General features: G+C 45.7%; 1 protein-coding gene across 5 annotated transcripts in view; it reads left to right on the plus strand.

Moving 5' to 3' along the window:
* The window catches only part of LOC116841804 (transcriptional regulator ERG homolog), a 53514-nt gene that overhangs the window by 34501 nt on the left and 6833 nt on the right, over positions 1–12180 (plus strand). For all 5 annotated transcript variants that reach the window (XM_032810203.1, XM_032810187.1, XM_032810212.1 and 2 more), the window contains one exon: positions 10869–10928. In XM_032810203.1, the coding sequence (XP_032666094.1) occupies positions 10869–10928 (60 nt within the window). The remainder of the gene's footprint in view (positions 1–10868; positions 10929–12180) is intronic.

A 12180-nucleotide genomic window follows, 5' to 3' on the forward strand; every position in this document is an offset into this window, starting at 1 on the left:
CCCGCAATCGCCCACAAGGCTACCTATAGAGTAAATCTAGCACGCAATGAAGATCTGCGTTCCCGATAGCCGCCACTTTAGATTCCCTTTCGCCGATCCTTTTAATATGGCATTTACTTCTTACATTCGTTTTTGTACGTTATGAAAAACGGTCAGTACGCTGTCCTCGCATTAGATCTCGCGCAATATTCGCGTTGTACCTTTTCAAGTTGTAGACATATGCAATGTTGATCTTCTAATCCATTTATGGTAAGGATATTCCACAAGAAAGACAGAGAGAGAGAGAGAGAGAGAGAGAGAGAGAGAGAGAGAGAAAGAGAAGGGGGAGAGATCGAGGGAGAAGCGAGCGTGGGCGTTGGTGTAGGTGTAGGTGGCGTCCCGGCGCTTTGTGGCGCGTTGAACCGCGGCCCCTTTGTCGTCGCTCGCGGGCAAGAGGGGTAAGAGAAGAGACAGAGAGAGAGAGAGAGAGAGAACAAGTCCTGGGGGCTATGTGGAGACGCCTGGCCGCACGGTGTGGTAACGCCGAAGAACAGGCCCCACCCTGTGTGGACACCAACCACCAGCGCTGGCACAATCATCCCGCGAAGATCACAGAGCGCGGCCTGCCCGCGGGCGTCTTTGTTATAAACGGCTCTTGGCCGTTCGTCGCACGTCAGCCTGGCGTTACACGGTTGCGACGACAACGTGTGAGTTCGAGATCACCTCCGCGAGAGAGGGTGTAAAGGTCTTCTCGCCCCCCTCGGACGCTCCGTTGAACGCGTCGGCGCCATCAGCGTCCACCTTGCTCGCGAATGCGGAATTGCATTCAGGTTTCGCAACCTGCCGTGTCGCACCTTAGTGCCGGCCTTTAAGCGTAACTTGATGCGACGCGTGAAACCGCATATGCGACGTGCACATCGCGCCAAATCGTGGTAAATCGCGCACTGTGTACAGAATATAACAGATGTTAGATGTTCAGGTCGGACGACGAATTGGCTCGACGGTTTTCAGAGAAGAGGTTCAATGTAGACTCTTTAACACTATAACTACCATTGTTCAGCTGAAAACTCGTCCGTCATCACCCTATACTTTCTTTTTTTTATGTAATAGGGTAAACGGACTTAAATTGTTGATATGGACGTAGAGAATGAATAAATGATCACTGTCGCAGCTACGTGACTGCGACCTCTAGTAACAATCGATGTGTCACACGCGTGTATGACATGTAGTAGCGAACGTATTAATTTGCATTAATTACGAGAACTCGAGCTTGAATTTCTTCTTCTCTCCTTTCTTGACAACGGTGATTTTCGGCCTTTGATTCGGTGATCACAGGCCTTTGATCTTCTAAATATTTTGCCGAAATTTCGTGTCACCTGGAAGTTAGACGCTCGGGTCGTCATGCTTTCGCGCACACACCACGAGTCGCTTCATCACGGGAGCGCGAAGAGCTGCGGGGCATTTTCGAATGGCGCGACTTCAACACCGTTCTCTGATCTTGACAGGCACGGGGTTGCCTTTGACTCGGTTTACGCTTTACGCCGCGATGCGAAAGGGAGTGACATCGTCGTGTCACAGCGAGGTTCATGAAATTACGTGACGTGACGCGCGTTGACCCGGGGGCACTTTGCGGTCTTCCAGACCGCGTGAAATTGAAATTACAAGCTCGTCTCTGGCAGAGCAGCGTAGCCAGCCTCTGAGATTCGGGCTATACCAGTTTGTATTTTCGTTCGACTAGCTCGCGCGCGCATACAAAGGATCTTAATCGGGAGGAGTTAGATAAACTTGCGATACTCGAGGGTGCCTATTCCTCTGAGTATGTACAAATGATGGGCACGTATAGCTATATGTTTGTCTTGCAAGATAGTAAACTGCGATGTGATTGGCAGGAAAAAAAGTTGCAATATTTTTTCATTTACTTTTCATTTACTTTTCATTTACAGAAGAAAATGTTTGCTATTTGTGACTACCATTCGTATAGGTAGACAAATAGATGAACAAATTTGTTAAGCCTATAGAGTGAGATTCTTTCAGGGACTACACGTAGTAGATACAGAAATTTGAGTACAATATAACCAGAAATTGAAGATAGATAATGAAGAGAACAATTTTGCACGGAATAAATAATTAATATACATACAGTTACTTTAAAGCTTAGAGATGTTTCTAAGTTTACAAGCCAATACAAGACTTTAACATTGATATAGAAATAGCCAAACATGTGTTTAAGGCTCTATAAGTAACTAAATTTAATAGAGAAATAAGGTCAATAAGAGTCAAATGCTAGATATTCGTGCAAATATATGATAGGGAGGATAATACACACTGCAAACATTATTATCCTCTCCATCATATATTTGCACGAATATCTAGCATTTGGCTTTTATTGTGGCCTTATTTCTTTAATAAATTAGATATAGAAATTTCGAGAATCACAATTGTTAGAAGGGAGAGTTCCATAGGGAAATAATTATAGTCGGGCGACACATTTTTGTAGTGAGATGATTGGAAAATATATAAAATGATTATGATTTATAACGGGATTAACAATTTTTTCTCTCAGCAATGAATTGTATCAAAAAATTGTGCAATCATCTTCGCGATTTTTATTAATTATAAAACATGTCGAAAGAAGACATGTTGCAACCTTTGCAGGGATGGAAACTCTGCTTTCTCAATTATAATTTCATGCATGACGAGCGCTATCTCGTATAATTCTCATATAATCCCATGTAACTCCGACATAACAGAAAAATCGGTCGTTTTGTATGCAACGGGAATGTCGAAGGAACAAATCGTCTTCTTGACTTCTGTGTGGCCCGATGCAAATTATTTCCTCGTTTAACCGCGATGTTTCAACATGCCGTAACGTCATGCGAGGACAATGATGAACTGACACCCGGGAATTAACACATTACAGATATATCTGCGGAATGGTAATTCGAGTATGCCCATTAATGTTGCTCGCGTGCTCGGTGGCCCAAAGTTGTTCCACGCTCTGAAGCAGGTCATGCTCATATAACCTTCCCGTGCACCGAAATGCGCACCTAGGCACTCGTACAAGTCCGCTCCACGCGATCCAATCTAAAGTTGAAACGATGAAAAAAGCTTCCTCACGTGAATCGCGCGACGCTTAATTATCTTTGCGGCGCGGGCGTGTTGAGACCATCTGGAAATTTTTGGGCGCCATCGGGAATGCATGCCTCGTTCGTCTCAACGAGTTCAACAAACATCTAGAAAGGCAACCTAAGTTATCTAAAGAGACAGTTTAGCTTGGAAAATATCTGAAAAGGTAACTTAAGCACTAATAACTGTATTGGGAGAAAAGAATTGTTAATCTCACTGTAAACTATGGTGACTTACGCCAACAACTGTATCTTTCATTAAGATTCAACTGAGAAGAAAGTTATCATACATCTCAAAATTCAAATTCGAATAATTCCAAATCCAAATCCGATTAGCTCGCTTGAGACAAGTTTCAAATGGCTACTATTAAATACAAACCTCATACACTTCTCTCTCGACTTACACGACACCGTCTTTCTGCCGGGCCGATGTATGGACCTCTTCATGTATTTTTCATATATTTTTCCGCGCGAATATTACTTTACGTGAGACAAAAGTGGCATAAAACTCGGCGGGTCGATTCGAGAACTCTCGAGATCGCGCGGCGCGCTCGCGCGTCCGTCGAGAAACGTCACGTCGCGTTATCGACCACCAGCGGGGTTTCAACGGGTCTGCCCACTGGCCAGGAAAAGCGACTTTAAGACGACTCGTAGAACAATAAAAGCACTCTCTCCCTCTCACCCCTCCTACCCACCTCCGTTTCTGCTTGCCCTTCCGCTCCCCTAGTGAGCCTCGCGTGACTTCCTGACCCGAGTCGACTGACCCTCGACCCCCTGTGTGTTTGTGTGCGTATGTATGTGTGTATATATGTGTGTGTGCTGAGGGCAACCCTAGCCTCCCTATGATAATTACGTACTCTGGAGCGGCGCGTGCCTCGGCAGTTCGCTCACGCGCTGATCGCGTATGGCGTGACTATCCCCGACACCATAGGTAACTATCGCGTCGCTCTGCCCTCTCTCCTCTCCATCCGGCCTTCCTTAAAATACGTACGCCGTGATTGACGTTGGAAGGCACAATCGGAAAACCACTGTAATGGAAAGTCCAAGAGACGGCCTAATCTTTGGCCTCGGGCGTCCTTTAAGATGGGGGGTGTATTTACGTGACCCAAATCTGTTCCTTAATTATCTTCTGAAACACATCTTTCGTTACCTTTTCGAAGAGAAGAGATTGATCTTATATTTAGGATCGTCTTGAGTTTATCTTAAGATACTGTACAACCGATGAAATGGCATTTGCAGCATCTAAACGAATTGTTGAGAGAACTCGTGTTTTTTGACTGAATCTTCCTTCTCTCTGTTGCGATTGTAATGAGCGTTGCGCTCTGGAGATTCCGAGAATAGGTCTCGAATTCGTGAGAATTTGTCAGAAGTCCGAATCGTGGATTCTCAACGGACAAAAGGGGGCAGGGAGAGAGATCGGCCGGAACCCCGGCTTAGGAGAACAGGCGACCGGATCTTGCTGGGATCTGGCACGGGTTCCGCTCGTCCATGGATCTCGCGAGGTCGCTCAGTGAAGTCCCGGGGGACATGGATCGTGGGCAACAAGTCACTGGGAAACAGCGCGTGACCAGCGCACTCGCGCCGCTAGATTTACGACGATAAAAATGAGGAAGGGTAAGCAAGGAGGGGACGGGCTCCCGTTCTATTCCGGACAAACGGCATTTGCAACCGAATGACATTCGGGCTCTTCGTCAATTTGGAATTCATTTCCTTTAAAATGACTTGAAACGGTGGGTGCATTCACGTGACCCAAATCTGTCCCTTCATTATTTTGCGGGACATATCTCTCGTTTGCCTCTTTTCGGGGCGATCAGGACCTCAGAGATATACCTGCCAAATTAATAAACACTAAATTACAAAGAGATCCTTAGATTCTCGCGTTCATCTCGTGCTTGTCTCGGATGTATGACGAATTCTCTTATCAAAATGATCCGAAACTAGGTAGGTTCGACCCGAAAAAGACAGACATCTTTTGAATTCGGCGTATGATGCGTGTACGATATCTAGGGGTCCCTGACTGTTATCCTTTCCGGCGGTACAAGGCCAGATAAATTGGAATCGCGCGTAGAAGAAACGTCCGTAGCATATTGCAGGGGTCGCGGAACACGTCGTAGTCGCTGTCGTAGCTTGCATTATGTCTTTGGGCAGTACATACACGGGCACGTGCCTATGCGTGACACGTTCACGCATGGCTGCCCGCGTTCGTACACTCCCCCATATCGGCTGGCATTCATTCCTGATTCCTTGTTGGGGTGCAGGGATTGCGTTTCCACTTTAACTGTGCACAGTCGAGCGTCTACGCATTCGCGCGCGCAGAAAAAAAGTGGCCGATTTCGTCACTGAGAAAACGTGACTCGATATCTAATACATTTTTTTAGTGTAACTTTTATTAGCATTTTTAAATTAACTGTTCTTTTTTCTCAGAGACTGTACGACAGTCCCGTAGAATGAAAATAAAGAGTTAACATCGTGAATTAACATCTCGTCGCACTCCGAAATTAAAAAGCTGCGTCTCGCGAATTTTCTTCCAAGAAACGACAAGAGCCCCGGAATTTTTCCACTGAGTGCTCGCGAGCGATTGGATCGCGTGGATAACACGAAAAATGATTAGGCTCTAAACAATACCTGCGACGTCGTCTGAAGAACGAAAGGCGCGGTGTGTCGTGCGGGGACTCGGGTCAAAGACAAGAATCTTTTTTCCCGTCGACCCGTCGGCCCGTCGTCGCTATTCACGCTATGCGATAATTAGGAAACGATTAATTTTCTTCCGCGCTACGCAGCTCGCTCTTACAAATAACTTTTGCTACGCCTGCCCTTATCTGACGAACAAAAACATGTTACCTCCGTCAGGCCGCCTCACGAAGCGCCATCACGTCCAACTTCTCGAGGGACCCTCATTCAACAACTGCAACTTCCGCTTTTTAGAAGGCAATTTACCGGACGGTTAGTTAATGCGGAGCAGTAGGTACGTAGGTGCGCGTAGTAGTGGTTGGTACCACGGAAACTTTAGTGTATGATGTCACGAACGATCGTGCGATACGAGCGACACGGATTACAATTTTTCGCACGAGCGCGATGGCGACGGCGTTTATAGGAAGATTACGTGTAATCATCGAACACTTAATTACGGCGCGAGAACCATCCGAACGAACCAATGCCCGCGTTTCGTCCGTAACAGCCGACTCTCGGCGATGACTAAGCGAGACTAATTCACACCTTGGCAGAGAAGCAGAAAACAGGAAAGTGGAAACCAATCAGAACAACGCGCTGGTAGAAAAACAGGGACTGTCGACTATCACATGACAACTAGCGTGTGTTCTGATCGGCTCCTGTCTTTCTGCTCTTCTGCCAAGGTGTGAATTCTCCCTGAGAAAGATAAGCTTGTTCAGTTTAAATTCGAGCCACTGAGAGACCCAGCTGACAGTACCGAGTTAATTTTTTTTCTTTTGCGTGCACGAAACGCACGAGAGACGAGCGTGAAAACACCATCGCATTCCACGGCATGTTTCCACGAGGACGAGCGCGACGAGGCGGGTTGCGCGGCGGGATACGAAAAATAATACCCGCCTGATCTTCACCCCTTTCTACATTCGCTCGCAGGTACGACCTCTTCTCTTTCTCCCCTCCCTCTTTCCCTCTGTCTTTTTCTCTCCCTCTGAACCGCGTAGCGTTGCCCATAAGAGCGACTCGTTTCACCCGTTAAACTCAAGGGTTGACACGCTACGCTTGCTTGCTCATTATTACGCGCCGCGCGGCGTGCTCTCGCACGAGCACGGTGATTTATGTTCGAAATAAGTCCGCCGGTTGAGACGGTGGTGTGCGAATATCGGTGACACCGTTCGAACATACACAATTCGGCCGATGATGAATTGACTGATTGTCGAGCGTGAACATGATCGGCGGGTGGCGCGTTACTCCGGACACGAGTCAGAGGTTCCGAAGGATAGGCTGAGAAAAAAGTGTTTGGTATAATCTCACATAGCACAAGATTTAAAAAATGTCCCAAAGACATTTAGAGGATTGCTAATTGTCCGCATAAGTCTTGAGAATATCCTAAAAATATTCCGAGGACTTCTAAATGTTCACACAAGTCCCTAAGATATCCCTTTAAGATCTTATGTTATGAGGGATTGTGACTGGAATTCCATAGTGAGACAATTATAGACATATCCATTTTGTAGTAAGCTGCACGGAGAGAATCTTAAAGTAAAAATGACTATAGAATTTCTTAACTGAGGAATAGATCGATATTTTGCAATAATTTGCTACCATTTCTTTCGTTATATTCGTTTCATGTGTACTATGTGTGTTTACATTTACAGGAATCTTAAAAGATTCGCTACGTTCTTGGCGAAATTTACTATGTAACTCTGCAAGGTAAATCTTACTGACAATTTATTCTCGCACTACTAGAAATACAAACAATATAAAAATTGATAAAAGTAAGAAGTTAGTAAAAAATTTATAAAAAAAATATTATATTCTCTGTTCCTTAGCAAAATAAACTCTACTGACAATCCATCTCTGCACCGTTAGAAACATACAGTAAAATTGAAAAGAATTTATGTGAAGAAAAATATGATAATATATTCTCTCCGTGTACTATACTTTACAGCTTTATATATATATTCTGCTACTTATTTTTTATTAGAATAACAAGATATATTGTCGGCGTCAAGGATGACTATAAATTTAGCGAGATTAATTGTGTTTTACTCTCAGTGTCAGTCTGCAAACTGTGACTGAGCAATTCGGAAAGATTTGCCGGCGTTTTGGAAAACATCGCGTCGCGCTTGTTCCAATATCGAAATATCGAAATAAACGGCGACAAAAGGCCCGAGTGATCCTCGTCCGTATCGATAAGGGACGATAGTTGAAAAATCTCCGGGCGATTTGGACACAATCCCGACGCGGTGGCGTCCTCGGTCAGCGACATCTCCGGATTAGCGTGGCGGAACGATATCCCGATACGATAGACACGGGCGAGGACCTCGTCCTCGGTCGCGCTTCGCTGTTTTGTTGGAATGCAGCCCAAAGTTTCTGCGAGTCGCGGAACGCGGTGGTTCCCCCCTTCTTTTCGGCGTCGCGACGCCGGGGAATCGGCATTGTGCGCGTCCCGGGCTACCAAAGAGTGCAGCAGCACGGAATGACGGGTTCTTTGATCCTCCCTCGCGAGGAAGCTACACGCCGTCTAACGGGATTACCCCGCCCCGAGTAATTGCTCGTGAATGCACAGATATACGCGCGACAATGGGTCGTGCACATCGATTCGAGGTGACGCGACGAATCACCGCACGCAGGGGTATGCGTAGGGTGGATCTGTAAAAACAATGTTTAAGGGAAAATTCTCCTCGCGCTCGACTCCTCTTGACAACGAAACAATCTCGAGAAAGAAATCGTCTAATCTCGCGGCTATCCAGCTGCTTCCCGAATCCTTTTGGCGCGATTTTTTAATAATATCCATTTCAAATAAGACTTAATTGTGTGTAATAAGTAATTTCAAATTTCTCAGATATAATAAAACAATCATATTTTTATATGATTAAATTTTACATTATTTTATGAGACATAATGTATATCAAGCTTTAATCCGTCATTATCTTCTACTATCTTTTGCATACAGTATTTCATAAAATTGTTACTACATAAAAATATAATCGTTTTATTTTACTTCTGAAAAATCTGAAATCACTCATTATATAATTCACTTATATCGTGTGCGTATTCTCTAAATTATTTTCCAAGTAAAGTTTTATTCAGAAAATGGAGTGACAGTCGAATCTTCTTCTTCTATTTCTTATTAAAATGGCTGACGGATTCCTTTGGATGCAGAGGTTACTTACGCCACGACAAGGCACTATCCTCTTACGAATGACAGCCGAGTTGCTCGAAGCCGAGTGATTTTTCACTTATATAGAGCGAATTCTTTCAGTGAATCGTCGAGTGAATATTCTTATTCGACATCGAAGGGCAACAAATCTCTCATTGAAACAAATTCACCCTAATCGGTGGAAACATCCACTCGTGCGAATTAAGTTTGAATTAAACATTTACTTTTATTAGACTTCGAATGGCGATATCTTCACTATCACTTTGGACTGAAAATTCACTAGCTCTGAGTGAGATTTCATCCCGAGAATTTCAGAGAATGATCTCACGCTGTAAATGTGCAATGACACCCTGAGCTTTGCGTTAAAAGACGAGCGTGCGGCTCGAAGCCCCGCGGCTACACTGATTGCGGCGGACCCTACGACCCGCGGAGACCCAAAATCCGTCCCCGGACCCTCCGTCCAAGGCTATACCCCGCTTCCCAATCAGAAGCGAAATCAAATTGTTTAACACAGCGGACACCAACTGCTATTTAAAGGTAGCATCTGCCCCATGGGGGTCGACTCGTCGAACTACACACATTCCGACACGACGACGGCGTTCTATCATAGAAACGTCGAAAATGTCTTTGTCATGGGGGAGCTTATTCGCTCGTCCAAGGCTCGCTAAGTTGTTATCGAAATATATCGATCTGTGTGTGAGTATGTGTGTATGTATGTGTGTGTGTGTGTGTGTGTGTGTGTGTGTGTGTGTGTGTGTGTCGGCGACAACATAAATGATAACGGGATTCGAGGAGTCGTGTAATTTTCCGCAGATTCCCTTCTTTTTTCCTCTTTTTTATGTGACAGAATATTCCGGAATGATGCGACTATCCGAGTCTGCACATCTGTAACATCTGTATATTTTGAAGTTTCAGTGTACGTTTGATACACATAGACATTGAAATTCTACTTAATAGCTCTAGATGACAGAAAACGCAACAAGATACCACTTGTAGTTTCTAAAGAGGATCTCTCGGCAAAGTTGGTAGATTAAATCGAGTCAAAATAGGCTTCGGAGTTATCAAAACAGACGTCAAGTGAGATATTGAGGTCGAAAGTAAGATTAAAATTTCAATTGGGCTTGGCATACACGCGTTTGCGACACCTGTCGAAAGTGTCGAGACACTACGAGTCAATTTGGAACTGATTACGATTCCCGCGATCCAGTCGGTTTTCGGGTAACGAGGAGCCAGCCGACTGACCTTCGCAGACGTCAGATCTGCGAGAGAGCGTATAACGAGCCGAAATTAAGGGGCATTGTGCCTTAAACAGATTGCACAGGCGTGTGTGGACGTGACCGTCGGGTGTGAGCCTCCGGTTCACGAGAAACGTTCGCACGAAGAGGGAATCCGTGTGTACGATAAGACGAAGAGAGGAGGCCTATGAAACGACGACGGGGAGACAGAGAGAGAGAGACATAAAGAGAGAAACGTACACGTAGGCACTCAGCCCCGTGTTTGCCTACACGGAAATCCTCTCTAACGGATTCTAACGCTCGACCGAGCTTGAGTTTGCGCTTTTTCATCTTTGGCGGACCGATGACTTTCCGGCACCTCCTGCGCTACCTCGGGATTTTCTCGATCGTTGTGACCGACGAGCAGGTTACACGACGCTCGAAAATCAACTTGGTTCCTCTCTCCCTTTCTCTCTCTCTCTCTCTCTCTCTCTCTCTCTCTTTCTCGAGAAAGAGAAAGAAAGAAGAATGGTTATCCGGTGTATCAAAGTAGTCAGCGAGTTTGCGACGCGATTAGGACGCTAATCACTTCACGAACTCGATGGCGATTCCGGGATTGATAAAACAAGTGCGGCGCATTTTCGTCGAGCTCTTTTCAATTTCTCTCCGCGAAGTTCCGACAGATCACGTAACACATGGATGCGAAATATCTTGTTTCAGGGTATGGAAGCAGCTTATCGAAGTCAGCACTGGACACGCACAGCCATCTCAGGCAGCCTGGTATGTAGTAGGTAGATATTTTTGAGAAGCTAAAGCATTCTTTTCTCACCAAGGCAGAATCCAAAGCAAATCCTAGTCGGAGGCGCGCGAATCGCACTCTTAAGAAAGCGTTGTAAACGAAGTATCAAGTTATCCCGAAGTATCAGGCCCAAAATAGAAAAGAAAAGAAGAAAAAGAAAAGAAAGAAATCGCGGAAAAATCGGGCTACGTGCAAAGGAATTCTCGCTCTCACCGGACGTGGTGATGTAAATCCGGGAATACGGGAGCAAGGTGAAAAGGGGTTCACCTACGCGATAGTCGAACAAGGTCACTGTTACCTCCCCGCGCGCGCGCATCATCGATTCCTCGAAAGTCTCGAGTCGTGACTCGAGAAAAGAGCCTCGAGAATCCTCGGGCGTAGTCGCATCCCAGTATTTCGCCCGTCGCTACTCCCCCTCGTTCCCGGCAGATAAATGGGTGTACCGCGCCCCTTCCCATTATTAACTTGTAAGTGAATTACCGTTCGATCGAAAGGCGATCACTCCGGCACGCATTCAGCGGATTCATCGGGCGAAACGACCTTTGAGGTCCGGCAATTCCGAATCCGTCCCCATCATCCGCGTCTATCCCCCATCTCTCATAATCGCTCGGCTTGTATTTTTATGGGGGTCCGTCTTGGAGTTCTCTCCTCTCGTGTCGTCGGGGTCTCCGCTCTTTGCTCTTTCAGACCGTGAAAGTCATTAAATCGCGACTGCCAGCCAGTCGACCGGCCTCCTTCCTCGTTACGATGGTCCGTTTGCATCTTTCTCTCTTTCGCGAAAAATTGCGAGGTTACGCCGCGCGCATTAATTAGCTCCATTGTCGACGCGGAATTCCCAACTTTGGAGTTTTGAGAGAATTCATATTTGCTGCCCGTAAATTTACAGAGTCTGCGATTATTAGCTTCATTAGTGCTCAGAGCGCAATCTCTTTCTTTCTCTTTACTCTCTTTATCTATCTCTCTTTCTCTTTCTCTCTCTCTCTCTCTCCCCCTATCTTTTATGTCGCAACAATAAAAATCCATACATCGAGCTCCCCGACCGAACCTCCGAAGGCTCAGAAGACACTCGTTTCACCCTTTGAGCCACTCCGTGTCGGCAGTTTCTCAAATTGAAATTATTATGATCCAAATGAATTCTATTCTATTGTGGGGTTGCGATTATGTTCTTTTGTACGGCTGTAGGGCCCTTCACGTCTGAGCGGCGGCGAGCGTCGGTGATGACGCATTGTAAAG

This window comes from Odontomachus brunneus, unplaced genomic scaffold (assembly GCF_010583005.1).
Source record: "Odontomachus brunneus isolate Ranch 3 - 2012 unplaced genomic scaffold, Obru_v1 Obru_scaffold_002, whole genome shotgun sequence".
In the NCBI taxonomy this organism is placed as follows: Eukaryota; Metazoa; Arthropoda; class Insecta; order Hymenoptera; family Formicidae; genus Odontomachus; species Odontomachus brunneus.